Raw genomic sequence first — 26,000 nt, forward strand, 5'->3', positions numbered from 1 at the left:
TGGGTACACAGTAACAATTGGCATCTCAAATTATGCCTATGCTATACATAATTGAGAAAATATATATCCCCGTACATGTATTCTCATATATTAATTCTTAGTTTCGGAAGGAAAGGAACTGGTAAGCTTTTTCTGCGACCCCTATGCATACGAAAGTCCGTGCTTAGGAACCTTCCTACGTATCGAGTTTGTAGGACGGACATTAAAATTTGGGACACAGCCTCGATGTAGCATTACTTCCGGGCTGAAGGCTGCCTTGCAAACATCAACATGGACCCTAACAAAATAGAAGAAGGTACCGCGGTTTTACATTTCTTGGTTTAAATTAAGTCTTTTACGTATTATGAGACTCAGGTTTTGGGTTCTAAACGACCTGGACATCTTTACATAATCAACCATCTGGCTAAAATGTTAAAATGTCTCATCTTGCCTGTTATTAAGGTTCGCTGTGTTGCTGTTTTGTCTCCATGCAGGAATAGCAATACATATTAATTTACAATAAGTTGACATATACTCTACTAAATTATGCGTATTCAACCGATTATAGTTAAATAGTAACTTGACGACAATGTTTTAATATGAAAACAAGTGCTTGGCTACAGTTTTGCAGTCAACTAAGTGAATCTCATTTAATAACATATATTTCCAAGGACTATTCCACAGATGCATAGCATGCAAAACAGCCTCTGTCTGCTTGAAGGAAGCAAATTAACATCACCGTTTTTCTTGGCCTTTGTCTTTTGAACTAAGAATGTGTTGAATAAGAATATAGGATGATATGGACATTTGCCCTGAGAGACTTCATGGCAACTTATCTTTTCTTCTAGACACTATGGATAATGATGGAGAAATGGCCTCCGTCATGGGATTCTCGGGCTTCGGTATGTCGTGATTGATATTCTTTACACAAAATACCTATATATTATAATAATACATTTCAGACCGCACAAAAGAGTAAGACTAACTTACTGGTACTTCTTCAGGTAAGAAGGCTCGCACATTTGACCTGGATGCCATTTTCGAAACGACTCGAAGAACCGCCATTGAAAGGAGTCAGCATGTATTAGGTGAGTTACAATGTCAAGAAGAATATATCTACATACAGAATACACAAGTATACTACATACCTCTTAAATATACCTAAACTCTATGTCTCTCCCTCACCATCATCTTTTCCCTCATAGAAGGACGACAGAAAGATGACGGAGCGGCGAGCTCTCAGTCCAAGAAGCCTGTAGCCCATTTAAAGAAACCTGCAGGACCTGCAAAACCCAAGTAAACACTGATCAGATTTCATTCATTTTCATTGTAAGCGTAACTTTTTGTGGACCCTAGTGAAAGAGGCCTATGGACTGTGGTTCAACACATGAATTATGTGAGACTATTTCATAAGTGTTCATTTATGTTTACATTTTATTTGAACATCTTTTTCTGCCCAGGAAACTGCAAAGTAAGAGCAGCAGTGACAGTGATTCAGACAGCGACTCAGAGCTCATCGGACCCCCGGTTCCGCCCCCGCAGGAAGAGGACCAGGAGGATGACGAGGAGATGGTGGGGCCGCCGCTACCCCCAGGTTACACAGGGAGTACGGCTCAGGAGGACGAAGACGATGACGATGATGATGACGAGCCGGGAGAAGATGAGGATGATGTAAGTTATTTAGCGTGTCAGCAATGGCTCTCCCCTTTGATTTTGCATGAGATAGTTTACTTTCTTCAGTATATATTCAGTATATATTCAGTTCTAAACTTAAGGTAAAAACGTTTCTTTATATCAAGGTGGTAATAATAAGGAGTTTAACTCTGTCCACTAGATGGCGACAAAGGAAAATATGATCGCTGGTTTTACAGACAAATGATTACTGTCCATCCATTTTTTATGTACCTATGTTTTGTAAAACCCACTTTAGTGCCTTATACCCCATTTCTTTAACATTGCATTTTTCTCAACACCTGTGTAAGGCGGGACGGCTCGCATCTGGTTACATTATGCATTATTATGTTTGTGTTATTGGAGTCATGTATATATGTGTGTATGCTTATTTCATAGAATCCAGTGAAGAAGATTCCAGACACCCATGAAATCACCATGCAGCACGGCGCGAAAACGGTAAGCGTCGCAGTACATTTGCTGCATTCTTATTGCCCAGTATTTGAAACCTTCATGTATGCTCTCTAGTCTGTAGCCAGCCGAATGAGTGTGTTGTCCTCCCAGGTCTCAGCGCTGGCTTTGGACCCCTCCGGAGCCCGCCTGGTTACCGGGGGATTCGACTACGACGTACGCTTCTGGGACTTTGCGGGAATGGACCAGTCGTTGCAGGCTTTCAGATCCCTGCAGCCCTGTGAATGGTTAGTCCCATTCCGTCCGATCACATGATGCACCTTTTACACCAGATGTACAAATTGTAGTAGTTGCTCACTCTCTTTAAGTTCACTGAGCATTTTTGCCCTTTTTGAAAAATGGTTCCACTCTACATTCACACTACACACCCGCATGTAATGGGGTTGTCCACTAGGTAGCAGCCATGATATGTGGTAAATGTGATTGGCTATGGGACATTTCATGGAACCAAATACTCTCTAAGAACTCATCATTAGCACAGAAAATAAAGATACAATTACTTGAACCATGTTTGAAAGCGCTTTTTCAACAAAAGCAAATCCTGAATAGAAACTTGTAAGATGGACCTTCACAACAGCCAGACAGTCATCTTAATTGAGGGACATAATCATAACCAGTTCTTAATCATAAATGATCCAATACACAGTGCACATGCAGCCAAGGTAAAGTCTCAGAACACAAGCTAGTATTTAGCCGTACAACATGTTCCAGCGTATCAGGCAATGACGTGTAGAATCTGGTCAGCTCATTATGATGGATTACAATATATGAGGAAATTATGCTGTCTGGCTGAGCTGAGCTGTTGGCATCCACTTTCAGATGTGTCTATGGGCAGATACACACACACACACACACACACACACACACACACACACACACACACACACACACACACACACACACACACACACACACACACACACACACACACACACACACACGCTTCATTTAGCATTGTTGTGCAGAATCCTGGAAGAGCCTTTCTTTTTTCATTCAAACCAATCAAACGTGCTGGTGTGTTTGTATGCCTTGTTAATGTTTATCGTGCCGTCACGGAAGTCCTCATCAGAGACGGAGTTCTCCTGCTCGCGGTTTTGGCTGCCAATGGGCTGTGCCGGAGAGCCGTTCTCCCCCGTGTTTACAAAGCCGCATGGCACATTAAATGTGATTGCAGGGGCCAGTCCATTAGCCCGGTACGGTCACTGGCGTGCCGGGGCCGTGGTTACAAAGTCGTACTTTGGGGTTGCCTCCTTGTCTATTTTCCTTTTTCCACCTCAGTGACCACGAGGGGTCTGTCCTCCTCAGAGGAGGACATGTCAACTGAAACTATAAGGACCCCCTCGCCTTCAGCGATGCCCCCCAACCCCCCTCAAATATATACGAAATGGCACAAAAGGGCAGCGTCCTGATTGAATCCGAACAATGGATGTTTTGCTGCTCGACGTACAGAAACACGATTGCCCTGCCTACCTCCTGCTGTGTTAATGCAATTTTCCGTATTGACCTCATTTGCCAGCCATACTGTGGTAAAGTGGGCCCCATTCATGTCCATGACAACACACTTGACCATGACCCAAGTACTCAGAAGCTGCTGTGTGTTCTACCGAAGCTGTGTCGTCATCTGAAGCTATGTCGTTTATAATGGAAAGTCTCCAATGACCGGCTTCGTTTTCAGTAATTCATTCATTGATTCATGTATCTTGGTGTTCGTGAAATGGCTAATGAAGTGAATGGCTATGGTGGAGCATGAGCAATGATTATCTGTTTTTAAATTATAAAGTGTAAACACGTAGATCAGGCCATCGATCTGATAGGCCTCAGTTCAATGCATCGAAGGACATGCTTTCTATACGTTTCTTTTGTTTCGATACATGCAGGAAGTGACTGATGCACACGTTATTTCATCAGACATTATAGTACATTGATACATGCTGCCGAGGAATTAACTCTACAGCATACACAGCCTTCCAATAAACATATATATACATAAATCAAATCATCCTATCAACCAAACAGTTTGAGTAGCCCTGGTCCTTGCGCCCAACTCACTGTATCCAAGACGATAGCAGACAGGCGGCAGCAGTGGACCGTGAAAGCCTCCCTTCCTTTTATCCATGTCTCGTCTTCACCTCCTCTTCCTCCTCCACAGCCACTCGATCAAGACCCTGCAGTACAGCATCACAGGCGACATGCTGCTGGTGGTCTCTGGCAACGCCCAGGCCAAGATCCTTGACCGCGATGGCTTCAACGTGATGGAGTGCCCCAAAGGCGATCAGTACATCGTGGACATGGTCAACACCAAGGTACGCAATGGTAGCTTGTTCCCGCAGCACCATAGAAGGTATGAAACATGGATGTGGTGTCCGTGGCGTCAACCATTCCTCTCGCCTTGTGGGATGCTTCGGTCCCGAGCAATGAGAGCGTGTGGGCAGGTAGACGGAGAGATAGGCGAGCCAATCATTTTGTTTGGGCCGAAATGAAACTATTGGTCAGCTTGTCACAGGCCTGTGCCATTTCGTATATATTTGAGGGGGGTTGGGGGGCATCGCTGAAGGCGAGGGGGTCCTTATAGTTTCAGTTGACATGTCCTCCTCTGAGGAGGACAGACCCCTCGTGGTCACTGAGGTGGAAAAAGGAAAATAGACAAGGAGGCAACCCCAAAGTACGACTTTGTAACCACGGCCCCGGCACGCCAGTGACCGTACCGGGCTAATGGACTGGCCCCTGCAATCACATTTAATGTGCCATGCGGCTGCGTGAAGCGAATTTCAAAAAAATGTATTCAAATAAATTGCATGCCCCAGCTTTAAGGACCCCTGTGGGTCTTCCTCCTAAAGTGATGCCCAGCTGGCATTAGGTGGGGAACACCGGTCAGTGGAGCAGCACCTGCACCCAGCGCGGGGCTGTGTTTGGGGAAGCCACATTGGTGGTCAGTGACCGTCCTCTGGACGTGCAGTCAGGCTGTTCGCAGACTGTGACTGTGAGTTCCGCTCCCACATTCCTGTTCAAACATCCAGCAGATGTAGTGTGTTCAGTCTAAGGGAAACACAATGTTGCACGTACACCATTCGCTTGATTGCTTGCATCTTCCTTATATATAGTGGACAGATATTGCTACGCACCCCTGCACATCCGCAGCATAATACTGCATGGTGAATATGAATACCATATGCATTGTCCTCATTGTTTTTATTCAAACACTATTTTGGGGGATTTTCACAAATCAGAAGCATGACTGTACACGACTGGGTCTGCGAAAGTCTTTATCGCTAATATAAAACTTTCTTAACTGGAGAGGATTCTTGTTATTGCGACTGGGTGGCCCCTTTCCCTGTTGTTGCTGTACAATCTGGTTCCTTTTAGTCAATGGCAATTTGATCCGTTGGCCCTGAAAGAGAGTCAGATGCACCTTCATTAACCAATAGCTTTCATCACTGCGACTCAGTTCAACTTGTGTCTGTGCTTGTTGGCATCCACGCGGAGGTAATTCACTCATGGCACCGCTGTTTAAGTTTACAACGTGTGTCGCTTGTTGCCTTTACCGCGAAACAAACAAACAAACACCCCGACCGAGCGTCGACCTCGGGGATCAGGAGAGCGGCCCTCTCTGAAAGCACAACGCTGAAGAGCACCTGACCGATACGCCGTTACCGATCAATCCATTCCGATGTGATTTGGTCCGTTTCACGATCCGTGTCGGCCCCCCCCCGCTGTCAGCCAATAGCGTGTCATGTTCCTGGACGGCACGCTGTGTTCTCTCACCTCCTAAGGAGAGAGAAAAGCTCGCGTTCTGAGTGGATTCTCTGACAGTGATGAATCTCCCGTGGGTAATATTAGCGGATAGTCACATTCCTCCACGGTACATTGCCCTAATTATTCATTTTTTTACGATGAGGTTTTTATTTTTTGGACGCAGGCCCCAAGACCGGCACTTTCCTATTATTACCATGGACCCTCAACTCCTGTATCCTGCATGTGCTCTGGCGTACTATAGGGACTCATTTATTTATTATTTATTCATTCATGTGTTCGTTCACATTCGGAAATGTACATTTATATCTAATGATGGACAAGAGATTGATAGACGGAGACTATTTATTGATTGGACATATGTACATAGATAAGTGACAGACAGTACATGTGTTCACTCTTTGAGAGATCCGGTGCAGATTTCTAGGGCCAGCTGCTCAGTGCTTCACTGAGTCTACATTTGTATCCTTATTTATGTATTTTTCCTTATTATCTCGGTTGTGTTCTGTTCTCGTACTCCTACCTTGTATCTCCTCTGTGATTCATATCATTGCTGTTGCTGCTATGAAACCTGAATTTCCTTCCGGGAATTAATAAAGGTTTATCTTATCTATGAGATATAACATCTTGATCTGTCCAGATTCTCCCTTTGAAATATTATTCTGCACATATTATATTGCCATAACATTGTTTGATGAAATAACATGAAGGGGATCGATTATTTTCCATATTTTTATATATTTTGTATTTATTCAGCTATCATTGATTGCGGTTTCTCCGATAAACAAGTCTCTATTTTTTCCTCCTTTTTGTTTTGAGGGCATCTTTTGGGAGTGCAATGTACACCAAAAGAGTCAGGTTTGTATTAGTGTTAATATAGCTTGAATTTCTTCCTATTTTACGGCAGTGCGTCTTACCATTCCCCCACACAGGGTACCTTTAAGATTATGGCCCGGTATAAGTCTCGCCGTCTTCAACCCGTCCTATCGATGCATACAAAAAGTGCCCAAACGCCTGTCTTGATGAAAGGTTGTCAGCGGGTTCGACAGTCGCCTAACTTGGCTCACTTTTGTCTTCCCCAGGGTCACACCGCCATGTTGAATAGTGGCTGTTGGCACCCCAAGATCAAGGAGGAGTTCATGACCTGCTCCAATGATGGGTGAGTTTTTCTCTAGGTCCTTATCTTACTGCTGTCTAACAGGGGTGTCACACATCTGTCAAAGTGTTTCAAGTGAAACCGTTTTCCAAATGAAACCATTCATTTGGAATGCAATATTTCTCTAATAATATAAAGTATATTTACTATAATATTTGTTTCTTTTTGAATGCACAAAATATAAATAAGGAATTCACGAAATAAAAATAAATAAATAAATAATCTGTATAAAGCACTCGATATAAAAGTGCTAGAAAAAAAAAAATATATAGATATAAAACATGAAATACTAAAAACTTTAAAATACAAGATCCATCTGGAGATTGTATTGTATTTCACCTGTGGAAATCAAAGTGAGATCAGAGAGGCTGAGGATGCTAGCAGTAGCAGTGAGCGCTGAATTCCCCCCCCCTCCGCCCGGATTTATTCCTATATCATTTTACACAATATTTGGCGCATGCCATTTTCTTTAGTGATTCCCATAGATTGAATCTCGAGTTGCGGTCGTTCCCGTCCTTCAGCCCAAGCTTCTGTGTGGCTTGTCAGAGACTGAGTGTCGTTACTAACATCTCTTGCTCACAGTCGCCAGCAGGGAGTCCTCTGCACCAGTGTATTGCATCTGCAGAGCACCGCGTTTCTCAATCCAGCAGTGTACTGTGGACAGGAGATATGTAGACCTTTATCAAACTGTGAGACCTGGGTTTGAATTAATAGTGCATACATCTGGATCATCTTTGATATTTTTGGTTTTAGTATGTTTTGGTTGGCTTATACGTATGCTGGTTCTTCCGTGTGTATTTTATTTTTCACTTAATGAAAACTGAAATTAGATCTGGTAGTCAAATGCCTCAACCAGGGAAATCCACAGTATTGGATCCGATAATATTGAAGTGAAAGTACAAAATACTGGCAAGTATTATATACTGGCGTGTAATTAAAAACATTCTTTGTATGTTGTGTTTTACATTTATGTCCGTTTGAAGTTTGGCCGTTTAATCCCGTATGTTTGTGAACCAAAACACATCATGGTGATTACTAGAACCCGCCTCTGTTGGCCCCCGTAGTAGTGTCTTCTTCGGGCCTTTTACTGTTTCCAATTTGCTTTATTGTGTTTTCAGCCAATCAAAACAGTTCCTCAAAATGCAATAGCCAATGAAAATGTTGAGCAGGAAGCTCTCATCTATCAGCCCACCCCATCTGTCAAAACTAAATGATCTGAATGCAGAAAAAAAGCCATATAAATAGTGTCTCGGAGGAGACTTTGTTCCCTCTGTTAGATTCATCTGTGTTCATGTACGAATAGCAGCAGTAAACCTGTGAGTACTAATATTGATGTAACTTATCCAAGAGCGCGGCAATCACTGCCTTCGCTTTGTCTTGAGGCTCTCTTTCTATTCATTTTCCCATGGGTTTTTAAACAAAGAGCCCTACCTAAAAATATCCTTCTATAATTAAACCATCCCTGCATTCAACCACCCATCAAAATCTGCCGTGCATCCGGTAACACACTCCTTACTTTTGTGTTCCCATTCATGCAGCGCAAACAAACAGAAATCAAGGGCGTAGTTGTCAAAGTTGGACCGTGAGTTAGCATGTGGTAAGGCACTTCTTAGTGTTTATACACATGTGTGTGTATATTTGCTTTCACATGTGTGCCTGCTTACGCACATGTTGGCCTCCAACGTGTACGTTGAGACTCTCGGGGAGAAGCCCTGAATCCCGGGGCTATCAGCAGCTTGTATAAAGCCAAACCCCGAAGGGCCGGCCCCTCTCTCTCGTCCAGGGGGAGGGCGGCGGCGGCGCTGGGCTGTTTACCAGCAGAGCTCCGGCCCTCCCAGATGTGGAGGCTGGTTTATTTAGCTCCTACCCAGGCTCTGGAACTCTTCCCCTGGCACGTTAAGGCTGGACGTTCCCTCAAGGGCCGGCTCACAGCAGAGGAGGGGGGGGGGGATGTAGGAGAGAGGGAGAGAAAGGAGCTACACCAGAGTTGTTCCCGGGCGGGCGACAGCTGCATGTGGACAGTGTGTAGGCCGCTGACGGTGGGAGGCCAGGTAGTCTGGGGTGGAGGGGTGCCTAAGGATTTGGGAAACTGAGGTGATGACGGAGAGGTCTCGGTGTGCTGGCCATGAGTGCATCGCCGTTCAATTCCTCACTGGCTGGCTGTCGGATTCCTTGTGAGGCTTGTCCGGGAAATTCCTGGATGTATGTTGATGTTCCGAGGGGAAAGTGGAGGTCTTTCGGAGCGGTCGTAGTTTGATTCAAGGATACTGGTGGATATACACGTATTTTCCTGGTCGTGTAAGAGATTATATCAAAGGCCAGTGTGTTCATCTGATATTCTATCTTCTAGGTATTGTAGTCGATGGAAAAGCCGGCCGGGTGTAATATAAATACCTATTCCCCTTAACCGCTCTGTAACTATGAATCACCCTATAGAAAGCGGATAACCTGAATGAGCTAGTGGTGGGACACGGGGTTCCCCGTCTATGACACACCGGCAGTCGTGGATGGACAAACGAGGCTTTGATCCCTCCATGGCGAGCCGTCCGCTCATTGTAAAGGAGGTCTTTGAATCTCCTCCGTCCGCTCCACCCTCCTCCACACCACCCAAGACTCTCCCGGCCCCACCTGCGCCCTCGCTGTGTTTGTAATGACCCCGGCCCCGGCCTTGAGGCGCTGGTGCCCCCCCCCCCCCCCCCCCCCCCCCCCCACAATGCACCGGCGGTGCCGTGGGCCGCCCGGTACCGGTCTGATGTATCCAACGAAGAACAAGAGAGCCAGGTACTCCTTCTCCCGGGGAGTCCATTGAGCGAGGCCCCGCATTGTGTCGGGCTGAATGGCTTATTAAACGCGAGCAGTGAACCGCCATGCGTCCTTTTTATTCAGATCCATCAGTGCTCGCGTGGAATCTCATTCATCGGCGCGCTTCCACACACACTCGCCCTTTCAGCGTGGAGATCTCTCTCTCTCTCTCTCTCTCTCTCTCTCTCTCTCTCTCTCTCTCTCTCTCTCTCTCTCTCTCTCTCTCTCTCTCTCTCTCTCTCTCTCTCTCTCTCTCTCTCTCTCTCTCTCTCTCTCTCTCTCTCTCTCTCTCTCTCTCTCCCTCCTCTTGACGGTTTCCTGATAGAATGTGTTAATAGGGCCACAGTGGGATTCGTCCCTGAACTCTGGATGGAGGTCAGTGATTTATAGTGCGAAGGGGGTTCCGTCAAGGATGTTTTCGTCTTGACAACGTTGTTGAAACTTTTTCGTAACGCTTCATCTGGGACGAATAACCCCCCTGTGGGTCCGCGAGTCTCGACTGTGACATTATGGTTTCTGGTACGTTTACGTCCGTGACCGTGTTATTTACGCCTGTTCCCGTCGAGATCGGCTGAAGAGAGATATAAGAGGGGGAGCCACTCGGGGCAATTCCTCGCTGAAAGAATGAACACCTGTTTGAAGGATGAATTATGTCCCCAGGCTGCAAATTAAATTTCTCTCGGGGTGTCGGCAGTTTATCCTGGGCCCTGGCCCAGACCGAATATTCCCGGCCAAATCTAAGATGGGAGTAAACGTCATAAAAACAGAGGGCTTTTCTTTTTCCCTTATTTTCTTCAGCGGCTTGAATTAGAAAGCGCAGCAATTTGTAAACAAAACCGAAATAATATCGATATTTTTCCAGATGACTGGAAACAAACCAAGATCTTGAAAAATATATGCCTGCCTCGATCTGAAAGGCTGCTGGGAGAGCTGGGATTGATGGGGTGGCGTTCCCAGTGCTGAGGTTGACGTTCCCAAAGGGCATGTGGCGGCATTAGGAATGGCTCCACATGTCACTGTTCCTGACCCCCCTGGTTTTAACTCAACGGGGTGAAGACGTCCCAACACACACACACACACACACACACACACACACACACACACATTGTGAGGAATGTGTTCCAGGAGGCCTGGATGCCAGGGATTCCCTCTGTGTTGGCCTGATGTCAGGGCTGCAGCTGGGGCTAGCGCTGTAGCTGGAGCGCAGCTAGCACCCGGAGGCCCGCGTCAGGGCAGTCCTTCTGCTGCTCTGGAAACCCATTTTCACACTTTGAGGTTCAAAAGTGACTGTTTACCTTGGTCTAAGATAGGGACATGCAGCAAAGGACCGCGGGCAGGATTCGGACCCGGGTCACTGCCAACTGAGCCAATATGGTACAAACATTGAGCCTCACTCGTACTATTATTGTTAATATTCCATATGTCTTTCGAGCTGGAAACCGCGAAACTTCTCACTGTTTCTATTTAAAGTCGGCTTCTGCACAGTTATAACTCTACATAACGCCCTGAGGCTTTTCTACCTGGAGGTAAATGTACACAACTCCATGACCCCCCCCATCAAACATTTTGAGAACAAAAAGCAAAAAGTCCCCTAGGAATACAGGCACGGTCATCGGAAAGATACATTCTGTTCATTCTGGTCTTCATCCTCAATTCTGGTTTCGGATTTACAGCAGAAGCCAGTGTTCAGTGTCCCGCCGTCCTTGTAAATCAATCCCGTGTCTCCCGCCTTCTCGTTTATCTCTCCCGTCTCCCGTTTGATCTTTTATGGCACATTCATCTGTCAAAATAGTAACCCGATGCCCATACAAAAAACACAATCTTGGAACCTGAGCTTGCTGCTGCTGCTGCCCTCGTTTTCTTTTAAAAGAGGAGAGGAAAAACGCAAATCCCTGCTGAAGCGCCGCTCTGGTTGGGGATGATCTGAGGGATGATAAACTCGGAGATCACGCAGGCGAGGTGAACGACGTTCTCAGGGAACATGCCGAGGCGCCGTGTTCACGGATGGACACGTTGTCCGCGGTTCAGCCACAGTCCATAGAGTCTTTAGCAGCTCTCTCCCCCTTACAGGGCAGGCGGTCCGTGTCCATACCAAGAATGCACAGACCCTGATTGAAAGTGTAGGATTTGGCCTCTTATTCGTACCGTCTCCGGTGACACTAGATATGTTTAGTTTCAGAGCAGCCATTAGTAACCCGTGCAGTTCATTTTTGTTTTCAACACGTAGGGAATTTTTCCTGAGAGCCACTTGAGTCATTTGTCTTCGATGTGTGTCTCTATGGAGAGCATCCTTTTGAGGGAACTGCTAAAGCTGGTCTCTCAATAGGGGGCGCCACTTATGCGGTAATCTCTCATTTATATTAATACAATTTGTGTTTTTAACTTGACCTTCATTGTGTCATAGTGTCATTGACACTGTAATGGATTGCGATTTACGGAATGCTTTAGGGTCTATTCTAAACATTTGTATTACTTTTGAACAATTCTTTATGATTTGTGGTATCCCAAAAAGGGATCTAGCCTCTACTTTGGGGGCATCCGTGGTATACTGGTTAAGGAGTTGGACTGGTAACCGGAAGGTGGCCAGTTCGAATCCCGAACCTCCACGGATGAGGTGCCCTTGAGCAAGGCACCTGAAACCCCCCCTGCTCCCCGGGCGCTGCATCGCGGTGGCCCACTGCTCCGGGAGTGCCGGTGTGCCCCCATGTGTGTAACTGCATGTGTGTACCTGCGTGTGCACCTGTAATTGTGTACCCCACGTGTGTGGACCTCTGTATGTGTATGTGTTCACCGGCTACCCGGATGGGTCAAATGCAGAGGAAGAATTTCCCCCTAAAAAAGGGATGAATAAAGGACTTGTCCTTACTTACTTATACTATCTGTAGTTTACTGAAGCATGTGACCAATTCTCCCGTCATACTTAAGATCAAACAATTCAAATCGAAAACGTTTGGTCAATCAATCACATGAACATGTATTTACAATACATTTATATGCCTGTTGCTTAGGCAAATCAACCTAGCTTTTTACTTTTTTTATGAAACTCACAATTTATAACACACACCCATTTTTATTGGCTATAAAAAAAACAATCTTGTGTAAAATAAAATAGCTTTTAAGTTATATATGATCCATTATATTGGAATGTGAATGTATAACGCGACCAGTTTGGCAAAGTAGACTAACAAAGACCAACTAAATCAATGTGTTTGTGTACTTTTTCGCTCATGGATGGCCCTAAATGGAAAGTATGAATGTTGAAGTCATCTTTTGAATCCAGTAAGTCAACAAGGCACTCTGCCCTGCTCTCATTGGGATTGTCTGGGATAATGATGCTAGCAAAGTACATGGCACTGAATCCAGGAGTCTGGCAATTCGGTGTGGTCGTTTCATCGCCCAATGAAACAACCACTGGTAATAGTAGTAATCGTAAAATTAGTGTCCTGGCCTTGTTTTTTATAGCCAAGCGATATTACCGAGCTCTTTTTCAACATGTTTTCCGCTTTCGACTTGGTACCACAAATAACAACAATGTCTGTTTGTTAGTGTCTTAATACCTCAACATGCTTGGACTGCAGTGATTCTCTCTCTTTTGCTCGACGTCTTCCACTCCTCTCCTTTTTGACAGCTTTATCTCCTTTATCTCTCCCCTGCTACATCAGTTATCTTGCTGATAAGAGGCGTTATAAAACCCTTGTACAAAACCCCCAAACTCTTGATTATCCTCTTGTTTATTAGTGGTTTTCCCCCACCTTATCCCTCCATCTCAGGGGGTGGTCAAAGCCACCACCAGCACCACCAAAAACACCAGACCTATTGCCCTAGTGCGCTGATAGAATCTGTGTCAGAACGGGGGGCCCCTCTCCCCCCTTCCCTCGGTTTGATGTGTGAACGGCCCTGCTACCTCGTAAAAAGAGTGCATGGTCGACTAGGGCTGTATGGGCCTCGCCTTCTGCCACATTCCCACCTCGGGTTCTTAAGCATGTGCAGCGGAGGAGGAAAAGGGTGGTGCTGACGGAGGGGAAAACAAGAGGGACCAGGGGGGGGGAAAGAGGCTGAGTAAATAGTCCCCTGATTGGCCCAAATGTTTTGATTCGTCCCCGCGCTGTGTGTGAACGCCTTGTCACCCCGTAAGAATGGCGAATGACGGAGAAGGAATGCACGACTCTGGGGTTTTGTGTCACGTTTACAACTCGACCACCTCCTGTTGAATACCGCTTTGTTTTTTCCTTTTCGGGTTTGTTGGATACGAAATGAAATCACCAAGTTCGATTATCTGAAGGTTTTCGCAAGAAGGTCCCTTCTCCTCGTCCGGCGATCATTATTTCCGTACGCTGATTCGATTCCCCGGGTTCGATCCCAGGCAGGCTGATCAGTTTAACCAGCGGATGATCTTTCTCCTGCCCTTTCCCTGCGCCTGGCCCCTGACAGGTGAGGCGGCAGCACGAGTCTCTCTCTCTCTCTCTCTCTCTCTCTCTCTCTCTCTCTCTCTCTCTCTCTCTCTCTCTCTCTCTCTCTCTCTCTCTCTCTCTCTCTCTCTCTCTCTCTCTCTCTCTCTCTCTCTCTCTCTCTCTCTCTCTCTCTCTCTCTCTCTCTCTCTCTCTCTCTCTTTCCCCCCCCCCTGTCAGCCAGCAGTGCCATGTTTTGGAAAGAGATGGACGATAGATTGCATTCCGGGCGGCGGCGTGCGCGACGTGAAAGGGTTATGTTGTCTTATTGTCGTGACGGCCGCCCGCGCTCCTCTGTAAACACGCCAGAGAGAGTCTGCGGCGGGCAGCAGGTGGAGCCATCCGTCATGCCGCACGTGGAGGATGAAACCGACCTCTCCCCTCCGGCCCCCCCAACACCACCCACATCCACCCAACCCTTCCCGCTTCCCTGGTGGCAGACACACTCTGTCGGGCACCGTCACGTAAACACAGGCTGGTCTTTGCTTCTCCTGATGTAGCTCTGAGGGAAACAATGGCGGGTTTCGGCCTCGTAGCAACGCAGGTAGAAGCGGTCTGGGAGGACGACTGATTCGGTGGCACTGATGCGGGACAGTCGAGGGGATTAGTTCATTCTTTTTTTTAGTGAGACAGAGAGTAAGGTATGGTAGAGATAGAGGGGAGGACATGCAGCAAAAGACCACGGGCAAGATTCAAACCCGGGTCGCTGCCTGCAGGACTGAGCCTATATGATATGCGCTGTACCCGGTAAGCCAAGGGCAGTTCATTATTAAAGCTGTTTTTTTTTTAACAGCATCCTAGACCACCATTTCCACACCCTTGCCACACCGTTTTCGTTTTTTCAGCCTTTGAATCTATATTTAACTTAACCTAAGACCAAAATAAAGGAACACATCCAGCCAATACACTATTGGCATTCGTGTCGTTTTGTCGACTTATCCAAACAAAGGTCACGCCAGTGTTTCGGTCTGCTAGCGGGCAAGGGATGGAGAGAGGGGGGGGGGGGGGGGGGGGGGGGGGCAGTCCCTGGCTCCGTAGGAAGAGGAGTAACCCCCGCCCAGCCGTGAGCAGACCCTGGCTGTCTGTGTGTTTACGCTGCCGGAGCTGACCCCCCGCGACCCCGCGGGTCACGCTCACTCAAGCACCCAGCGGCTCATGCACACACTTGGACACACTCTTTCCTGTGTGTGTGTGTGTGTGTGTGCGTGTGCATGTCTGTGTATGTGTGCGTCTGTGTGTGCGTGCATGTTTACACGTGCCTCGTCTTCTTGTGTAAACCACTGGCGGCTGACCCCTGTGTGTTTTGACGAGGGCCCGGGACGTCCTGAGGAGCCCTGGCCGGCGGTATCGGGGGGCCGGTGGGGGGGGGGTCCTCGCTCTCTTACTCTTCCCCGCGCTTCCTCTCGTAACATTGTTTATCCCCGTCCCCCGTCTCCCCCCGCTCCTTCCACAACCCTCTTATCGATATTTTATCTCGTCTTCCTCACCCGTAGCCGAGGGCTCTCTCTGTGTTTTCAGTAGCGTGGAGACAGCCGGTGAAGGGCTGGATGGCTAGGTAAGTGTATTGACGAGTGATGTTAAAGGAGGCTGTAAGGATGCCCCCCCACTCTCCCCCCTCCTCCCCCTTCCTCCCCCTTCCTCTTCTCCTCCAGACAGGAAGTTGTGTTCAAAGGTTGCGTGTTCTTCCTTGTTTGATCTAAATCATCTCGCTGGCGTCTCGACACAAATTACTTGTGTATTAGGCTGTAAGACTCCTGTTGGCTGGGTTTGTTGTTGTTATTCTCCCAGAGACGTCCTTTTGTTTATTGTCTGTGACCAGGAATTCTAAGTGGGGATGACGGGCCAATTTATGACTTGGTTTTTCGGCTTTCGTTTCGTTTGATGCAAGACTTATAATTGAGCAGTGTTGATGGTTACCAGTGTTCAGTGTGTAGTAACGCTTCATGCTATTGTTCATATATTGAGAAAATATGTTATTGTTATTACTGTAACATCTGAATGTAAGTATTAACAATCTGTTAATGTTAAGTCAACGCACGGCCATCATAGCAATTTTTATATCTGCGCCAAATTACCGAGCATTTGCTTCAGCCACAAAAAAGAAAACATCCTATTGAAACCCTCTCACACATTTAAATGAGGAATGTTTTGGGTTTTAATTCCTTTTGCTTCCTGGTTGTATGGGTGGCTAATGTGTTGAGCAGATGTAGGGAAGAGAATCAGGATTTCCTGGGAGCTGCAGTCGTGGGCTTGCAGCCTGATCTGCTGTTCACTCAGTTTCGTGTGTGTGTGTGTGTGTGTGTGTGTGTGTGTGTGTGTGTGTGTGTGTGTGTGTGTGTGTGTGTGTGTGTGTGTGTGTGTGTGTGTGTGTGTGTGTGTGTGTGTGTGTGTGTGTGTGTGTGTGTGTGTGTGTTGTCCATCACATACTCCCCCTGCAGGGGCTCACTGTAAGCCCCGGTGGGATTTGTAAACTGCTCACGTTTTGTCAATGGGGCCGAGAATAGGCCGGGCGCGTCAGAAGAACTCGGCACATGCTGACAAATGTGGAGTTGTGCTGATGCCCTTTGTGCTTTCCATCAAAAAGAACAAAGAAACACGTGCTTTTCATGCCTCTTCATTCTTGTGAATTTGTCAATTTTTGCTCCATGTGGTAATTGTTCTCTCCCTCTGTTTCTCTCTCTCTATCTGTCTCCTTCTTTGTCGCTCTCTCTCTCCTTCCCTTTCTCTCCGTCTCTCTACTCTCGCTCTCTCTCTCTCTATCTCTGTCGGACTGTCTGTCGCTCTGTCTCTCGCTCTCTCTCTGCAGCACGGTGCGCACGTGGGACGTGAACAACGACAAGAAGCACAAGTCGGTGTTCAAGCCCCGCACCTTCCAGGGGAAGAAGGTCACGCCCACCTGCTGTGCCTACAGCCGCGACGGCAAGCTCATCGCCGCCGGCTGCCAGGACGGCAGCATCCAGATCTGGGACCGCAACCTCAGTGTGAGTACTTACCCCCCTCTCCCACCCCAACCCACCCCACCCCACCCACAGCTACACATATTAGAACCCAGCCAGGGGGGAGGGGGGAGAGTAGACAGGAGAAGACCAGGATGGGAACTTGGACTGTGGTGTTATGGCCCTGGGTGGGGTGTGAGGGGGAGAGAAGGGGGGGATCGGCAGAGACATGGGGTCAACTGGTCACAGGCCAGGGGGATCAAAGTTGAAAAGGTCACGACAACAGGACGAATGTTGTTAAATAAAGCCATGGGTGGGAGAGTGATGCTTGTGTTTGGGAAATGGCCCTAATTTAAACCATGCCCGTTCCCTGTTATCTGTTGTGTTATGGGTATAATGGAATGCAAACACGCTGCGTTGTAAAAGGGCAAATCGAGACGGCAGTCCCAAATGAAAATATTGAATCATTGAAATAGATGAATGCTATCACGCACAGTAGACCAGTCAGTCTGAAAACGAAAACTGGGATGCTTACCTCCTTACCAGTACTACAGTAGTACTGTGCCTTTTCTTCTGGAACTGCTGCCTGCTTTGTGGACGCCAATTAGTCTGTATGACTTGACTTCAACTTTTTTCCCAAAAGAGAACATTTTTCTGTTGGAACACTTTTCAAGCATGAAATATTTCGGGGAAAAAAAACTGAAATTCCAGTCCTAAAATGGTGGTTCAGCTGCACATAGGCCATATGTTGATATTTTTCGTATCCATAAATCCCCTTGATCAACGATAAGTCGAATGGAAAGTATTACCAGCCAGGATATTTACCCCATGTGACCTATATAAACATATTTCGATTTCAAACTGGGAACATCCAGGAAAATGTCTGCAGCTTTCTACATACATGATCCGGTTCAAAACGGTTAACGCCTTAAGCTACGTCAATGCTGATTTACCTTAGGCTGGACTCCAGAAGCACCAGGTTAACGAGGGCCAATGTCTGCACTTCCTTGCTCTAAATCCCCACCCCTTCCTGTTGTGGAGTCCATTGGATTGGCTGACAAATATAAGTGTGGTTTCCCAACCACATCGAGAGTGCCAAACTCCCCCCGTCATTGTCTCATACATCTGCATACATCTGTGGTGTAAGCCTGGTCCCCTTGAGACCTGTGCTGTTGTAGTGTAGTGGTGATGTTTGATGTTGGATTGGACATCCATGGAGGTCTAATCACCATCTTTGTACTTTCTTCCTTTTATTCGTCTCCACTCTTCTTTAATTATTCAATTAAGCGATCAAAGTGGGCGCATTCCATTTCTCTTCATTCCCGGTGGTTGAGGTTAATAGTGTGTTTTGGCTTTTGGGGCGCATTCCTCTCGCAGATCGCTGCTGTTTACACAAGAGATAGATGACTAAGCCTCACTGCGGTTTATAAAAAATGACTGAAGAGAAAGAGAGCGTATCTCTGTTTGACGAGAGCCTCTAATGAATAAGTAGTCTGATTTCCCCCTTTCCCGTAAATTTGGGCTTCTCCGAAAGACCTCTTCGCTCTTGTCTTCTCCCAGCTCTGGCTGGCTCCCGCTCGCATTAGATACTCCATCGGAAAAAAAAAAAAAAATCTCCCTTTTCCTCGAGGGGTTTCCAAGGCGACACGCTTCTGGGCCGTGTCGAGGAAGCACCGAGAAACCCCTGGCGCTCCACTGCCGTCGGAGGGATCAAGAAGAAAGTGGCTTTGGGCTGCCTGTGGCTCACTCGGTTGCTTAGTACTGTCACAACTCATGAACTCACATCGGCTAGAGAGCTATGGGGAGGAGGGTGAGAGAGAGTTTTGCAGGGCGTTTGAGTGGTTTGAACTGGGAACGTCTTGCCAGACTGCTCACCATGGAGGTTTTGTCCGTTTGACCACACCGCTCCACATGTCAATCAAATCTGCGCATTCTTCTCATTATGCTAATATCTTCCCAACTGTATTTACACATCACACACACATTCCTTCCCTAATACACTCTTAGAAGAGTGAGAGAGTTTTTCAGGGTGTTTGAGTGGTTTGAACTGGAAACGTCTTGCCAGACTGCCCACCACTGAGGATTTGTCGGTTTGCCACACCGCTCAAGTTGTCAATCAAATCTGCGCATTCTTCTCATTATGCTAATATCTCCCTAACTGTATTTACACATCACACTCGCATTCCTTTCCTAATACGCTCATAAAGGATTTATTGTTGTAGAAGTGCTATTATTGTTCACTCTTATTGTGTACATCTGTCCTTTTTTAATCCTTTTGTAATTCTTCGTCCTCCGATACCACCTCTTCCTCAATTCGATGAGGTTGAGCGATTCTGTTATTTGAGGGCGATGACATTGACAATCAAGCCGTACCCGGCGAGTCGGAACAGCGTGATTATGCACACTGAGGGGGGTCCAGATTATTCAAATGGGGAAGTAGGCTGCATGGTTATTACACAAAACAATCAGCGGCGGGGGGTGGGGTGGGGGGGGGGGGGGGGGGGGCACGCACTGTCGCGTTTGACTGAGGAATTTGTTTCTTTTCTCCCTCGCTAACTAACTCACTCAGCGTGGAAGCGTCCGTTTGTGCTTTGAGTCATGTCCCCCCCCCCCCCCCCCACACACACACTGTCAGTACACACTCACACGCACGTCGCACGCACATACCCAAGTTCACACACAGCGCAAACCTTTTAGCCCCCGCCCACCCACGCTCTGCCCTTTCCCACCCACCCTAAAACTGAACGGGGCTTTCTATAGCCGCTGACTGCACCTTATTAAAAGTGCTCTTAATTTATTACCTCTGCTTCGCTAATGCTAAATATTTACCCTGCTCCCACTGGCAGCTTACATTAACAGTGTGTGATCCCTGATTCACAGATTCCCAAGCCTATCAGGCTTTGAATGCAGAGGTCAAGACTGCCCTCCGGTCCTCCTTGTCTTCCACACTTGAATGGGACACAAAGTCCTGAGAGGCAGATAAACAAAAGAGATAACAACTTACCATATAGGTCTTTGAATCACCGGTCCAACGTTTTACATTCAAATTATGAGCCCTAAAAAGGAGTTGTCCTATATGTGCTCCTCTCTCTGTCTGTCTCTCTCTCTCTATCTCGGTCTCGCTGTCTCTCTCTCTCCGTCTCTCTCTCTCTCTCTCTCTCTCTCTCTCTCTCTCTCTCTCTCTCTCTCTCTCTCTCTCTCTCTCTCTCTCTCTCTCTCTCTCTCTCTCTCTCTCTCTCTCTCTCTCTCTCTCTCTCTCTCTCTCTCTCTCTCTCTCTCTCTCTCTTGGTCTAGATAAGTGAGACCTTACTCACTGCTGTATCACCACCAATTACTCATGGACCGAGTATGCACCCCGACGAGATCAATCCCACTCCTGACCTTGATCTGTGGCTCAGCCTGCGGGCCATCTATTGGGGCTGACACATCTCACTCCTGAACTCTGGCACGGGCTGATTGATCCAGTGATAGGAGTCAGGAAGGTCTCCTCCGCCGGCCTGCCCCCGAGACGGTGATTGCGTGCTCGTGCTTAGAGCCTCAGAGGTCCAGGCCAAAATTGCCAGGGTTCATCTGCATGGTTGCCAGGTGAAGTGCAGTCTGCCGTGCCCCGGGCAACGGGCTCTGGGTGGAAGGTGCTGGCCTCGGCTCCAGAGCATCACCGAGGAGATCAGTGGAATGCGGTGAGGTCGTTGCTCTCGGAGGAGCTTTCATTGCTCAAGGGAAATCCGTGATCACTTCTGACAATCTTTTAATTTGTTTTTTTGTTCAACAAATGAGACGTCCCCTTGTATAACCCGGCTCTACCTCTTGCTCCTTGCCACTGACGCAACAATGCCTCGATCCCGGCTTTAGTTTGGTTGGGTTGCTTAACAAGATTCCCAGTCTGCCCTGTTCCAATCCAGTCAAACGTATTTACTATTTTCCGCATGAATCGGCCGCCGGTGCCGACAGGCCCCGTACGTTAGGAGTCAGCAGAGTTAACAGGACCCTCAGCTCAGCATTATGACTCTGCGCAGCGTCACGGCGAACCAGTAAATCCTCCCTGGGTCGTAAAAGATAAGACCCGGCATAAGAGACACCCAGGAGCCTGGAGAGCCAGGAGTCCTACCAAGGGGGGGCGAAATGTAGAGCAGAGGATTCGGACGCATGGTTTCCCCATTAGTTGAGCATCGCATGAACACCGCCCGGAATTAGGGTATCGGAGCCACCGATGCTAGCAATGTGTTGCGCTGCATTCGCGTGCTTTGGATAAGTATCACCCGAATGGCATATATTTTATTTAAATATATGTATATCTCTATGTATGGTTTAAAACAAAAGATTGCCTGTACTACAGCTACCAATATACCGCATTCCAATGACCTTTCTATAAGATACTCTTATTCTGCTCCTGGTTGTGTTCGGGATAGGTGTGGGTGGGTGGGTGGGTGGGGATAGGGGTGTGTAGGTGGGGGGGGGGGGGGGGGGGCTCGGGCTGACATGCCTCACTTTATCGGTACATTGTGTAGCTGAGAAGTACACCAAAGAACACACAAGTATTCCCACTCACAGAAGGCACGTCAGGATCGCGGCCGCGCACACTCGTGTGAGAGATCAAATATGAACACACACACGCAGGGCACACTCTCTCTCTGTTTCACACACACACACACACACGCACACACGCAGTGTTACTACCCGCCACTTGTTGATTTCCATGACAGACCAGAGCAGCTGTTCTGGGCTGTGGTTTGGCCACTTGATCCTTGAAGCGTAGAGGGGTCGGCGAGATCCCAGATCTGGCGACCCACAGGCCATCATAAAGTGTCTCAGGTGTGTGTGTCGTCGCGGGGTAGGGGGGGGGGAGACTGGTGGCGGTGGTGGTGGGCAATATTTATATAACATCACTTGGATGGCATCGACAGGAATAGTTTCTGCCTGTGGTGGATCATCATCCTCATCATCATCATCATCACCGTCCTCTCAGGGTTGAAACCCAACGCCAACCCCCCCCCCCCCTCCCCGCCGCAGTTGTGGATTTGTGCAGAGTGTCTCGCAAAGCTGTGTGTGTGTGGGGTTGCGCGTTTGCTAAAGCATCTTGCATGCTACAGCCGTGCATGCTGCAATGCCATCCTCGCTGCAGGACTTTGGTGCTTGATCCGACCGCACGCTGGTAATACTGCAACGCTTCCCTCCATTGTGCTGCAGCGGATCACCTCTCTACACGTAGAAATGCATTGCAAAAATACAGTTGGGTCCCAAACGATTGCCCTGCAAATGAAAGGTTTGCTGCGTGACATGAAGACTTTGGGTCTTGGGATATCTCTTACTGCGTTCTTTTGAACGTGAAGTCACCTGCTGGCAAGATGGGTGATAGTATTGGTATTTGACTGGTATTGGTAGCTGCTATTCCCGTCTACTCATCCTGTGTGAATTTTTGGTTGGCAATACAATACGTGATGTGGAAATAGAATGTGGAAGATGCTTCTTTGATATAATGGGAACTTGTGTTGACACCTTCTCCCAGCATGCACTAGGAGATGGCAAAGTGAAAGAACTGTAAAAAAAAATGTTGGAAAAGTACAACAAAAAATGGAAATGATGAAGTGGTTTTGGGTGTTTTAACATTCATAATTTAGCGGAGGTTGCACTTTGAGGCACACACTTGCTTAGGTCATTTCAGCCCAACACTGATCCGATTGAAACTTGTGAGGTGTGAAGAAGCTTCAAGCGACTCATGTTTCACAGGCCGGCCGCATAGATTATCACAGGAAGGGAGTATCACCTGCCAGCCCCCCACCGGCATTAGGACAACAAACACCAACAAGACTCCCTCATAACCGCTAAAGGTTCATAGGAATAGGAGAAGGAATATCATTATATGTAAACCATGGATCCAATATATGCCACGTTTGTCTGCATCTCTAATGAATGGTCGGTTCTTCGAGATATGAAATATTTGGAAGACAATTACTGGAGTGATTGCTATGTTCATATATTTGTCTTGCCTTGACCTCAAAAATTCTTTGGTTTGACTTTGTCTACACACTCTTTTGCAGACACGTTCTTACCTCTCTCTGTGAACTCTGATAACGGGCGTAGACGCTGAATATTTAATGTTGAAAGTTGTCCCAAAAAATGTTCCCCCCTGAAGCAACGCTGCTTATCTTGTATCTGGAGTTCAGCGCAGGGAGAAACGGTGACCCAGCCAGCCAGCCCTGCTGGGGGAAAGAAAAGTTCTTATCCCTTTTGAAACACTGACATTTGCATCATTTATTACTTAGTTTTGTTTGTTTTATTAAAAACATTCGAAGTGGAGTTAAGATTCCCTCGAAGCATAGAGAACCCTCTCTTTGGTTTCAAATCGTAATGAGTTCCAAGCAATAGTCATACCCCCTGCGAGGAATAGATTGAACGTTGAATGACATCACAAGTAAGAGAAGAGCTTGCATGAGTGAAAATAAAAGTACATGCAACATGATTTCTTTTCTTAAAAAAAGTGAACAAAAAAGCACCAGAAAATTACCATTTTAGGAAGGGGCGCCAGCAGAGCAAGGTGAGCCAGCGCTCGGTAGGCAGTGCATAAGAAAGGGAACGCCGTATCTGCAGCACAGGATAGCGGCGTTATCTCTATCCCCCAGGTTAATAACTTCCCTTCCATTTACTGGGATTCCAGTGCTTATGACCGTGTTTCCTCTTCTTGTATCTATCTTAAGGGCGCCATAACTCATTTCCTCCCTGGCTCTCCTCCACTGCTCGCTATAGCCCCTTGTCCTTCTCTTTTATAGCCAGCATTTCTCTTATCGGCCCCTCAACGTTCTTGCACACGTTTTCTGTAATCCCCTCTTTCAATGCAGCTTTTGATGCATAATTCCTGTCACAAAATGTCCTTCTGAGTTACCTGTGGTGCTTTCAGTGCTCAGCGACCTTCGGAGCCATAACTGGCCCTGGCTTCGTGGCCGTAAGCCCGGGTTAAACTAAAGCTACACTTTGGCACAGCTCTACATCCAGGATATCAGATATCCACCATATAGTGCTAGGCAAAGCCCTTTTTTAACTATGGGATCCATCTCCTATATTTTGCGTGCCTTTCTCTTTTAATGCCTATTCTTTGTATTCTCTGGGGTGTGAGATTAAACGAGGGGGTGAATGGTATTGCCTCCCTCCTACAGCGACCTTGCCGTGGCCCAGTTTATACTGTGCACCGCCTGCGCTCCAGTTGTAAAGCACTCAGAATAAGCACCGAGGTAACACGGTATGGCCCACCATCTTGGAGACACCTGTTGGCCGGACCTGAGTTTAACGGCGTCTATCTGCCCAGGGAGCGAGGGGGGGGGGGGGGGGGGGGGGTTAGACCACATTGTGGACGCCTGTTGGAATGAGGTTTTCAGGGATTCTTGGAACTAAATATGCTTTTAAAATGGCTCAGCGACGATACACTGTGCCCCACCCACCCTCCCAAAATGTAGAGGCTGGTGGGTGTTTAGATGCCATTGTTCCATTTTCCTGCCTTTTTTGAAAGGTCATTAAAAATAATGATGGAATTAACTGTTCCCCATTCAGAACTCTTTGTCCTTATTGGGATAATCCAATTTTATAATGCAATTTAGGGATATTTGTCTTCAGAACTCTCTCAGTTCTACATGCCAACGCACTCGTAGAGATATAGAGATTTGCAGACTTAACTATTCACACCTTTAGCTGCAAATCCGGGTATAATCTAATTTATTTCCTTTAATTTATAGCAGCTGGAGTTTAATGTCCTTAAAGGTCATAATAGTTTTTTCGTAAACCAAAGAATTCAAACGTACACGTTGCTAAAAAAAACATTTTAACTTTAAACTCATGAGTTGTACTCGTTACCCAAAGTAAGACATTATGACATCAGGTGCTTGATTTAAACGTTGTTTATCGGGGATATGTATGCATACAGTATTATGACCTCCCTTTGACCCGTGTCAAGACTGTATCAAGAAAGCATCCCAAGTCAAGCTCTCGAAAAGCTTGAAAGTCTTAACGGGCCACCGGCGAAGATCTTGCATTTTATAAAACATTGGCCTTTATGGTGAGGGTGTAAACCATGCCACCGTGATGCTGCACTAGATATTGATTAAAAAAAACAACCAAACAGCAGCTGTTGGACAGCCACTGGAGCTCGCCAGGCTACATTTTCGGATGCTTTAGCATGTGGATAATGTTCCGGGCTGCTAGGTTTTCATAGGTGGTGGTTGACTCTCGCTTGAGTCCAATAGTGTACCGTGTCCCGGGAGGAAATGGGAACCGCATGTTGTTTTTGAACAGCGGGAGCATGAAAAGGTCTTTATGTTACTGCAGTGGCAGAGTTCAACATGCATGGAGGAAAAAAACATTTTCAAAGGGGTTTCCATGTCAGAAAAAAAAAAGAAACTTTATTCTTTCATTTTCTTCCTGACCCTTTTCTGAGGGCTGTCACGCTAGTCCATGCCAGTAATATTACGCACCATTTCAAACTCACAAATTGTTGCCAGAATTGAATTTTACAGGTAATTTAGATGAGTAGTCCTGAATGCAGTAGTCTTTTTTCATTAGTCGGGCTTTGAATGCTTACCACCCGTAGGGAACAAAAGCAAGGGCACGGTAATAAGTACTTGCGTAAACTGCAGTTTGGATATTGTAAGATAAGTATAGATAAGTGTGTAATCCAAGTAGTGGTTCAAAGCATAGTTTCAATTTGTTATCCAACGAGCCATCGCCTCTTCCCACACACTGCTATCGTAACGGTCATACGGGATTAAAGGAGGTAAAGTGAGTAGCCTTGGTGATACATAG

At 46.9% G+C, this 26,000-nt stretch overlaps 1 protein-coding gene across 1 annotated transcript in view; it reads left to right on the forward strand.

The window, feature by feature from the left end:
• The first annotated feature begins 219 nt into the window (after positions 1–219).
• LOC130381283 (WD repeat-containing protein 70) overlaps positions 220–26,000 on the forward strand; it is a 44,311-nt gene continuing 18,530 nt past the window's right edge. Inside the window, exons 1-10 of the mRNA XM_056588783.1 lie at positions 220–295; positions 828–881; positions 984–1,067; positions 1,185–1,275; positions 1,440–1,650; positions 2,050–2,109; positions 2,215–2,348; positions 4,271–4,424; positions 6,954–7,030; positions 17,084–17,258. Coding sequence (XP_056444758.1) covers positions 271–295; positions 828–881; positions 984–1,067; positions 1,185–1,275; positions 1,440–1,650; positions 2,050–2,109; positions 2,215–2,348; positions 4,271–4,424; positions 6,954–7,030; positions 17,084–17,258 — 1,065 coding nt within the window. The 5' untranslated portion in view covers positions 220–270. The remainder of the gene's footprint in view (positions 296–827; positions 882–983; positions 1,068–1,184; positions 1,276–1,439; positions 1,651–2,049; positions 2,110–2,214; positions 2,349–4,270; positions 4,425–6,953; positions 7,031–17,083; positions 17,259–26,000) is intronic.

The sequence above is a fragment of the Gadus chalcogrammus genome, chromosome 4 (genome assembly GCF_026213295.1).
Source record: "Gadus chalcogrammus isolate NIFS_2021 chromosome 4, NIFS_Gcha_1.0, whole genome shotgun sequence".
Lineage (NCBI taxonomy): Eukaryota > Metazoa > Chordata > Actinopteri > Gadiformes > Gadidae > Gadus > Gadus chalcogrammus.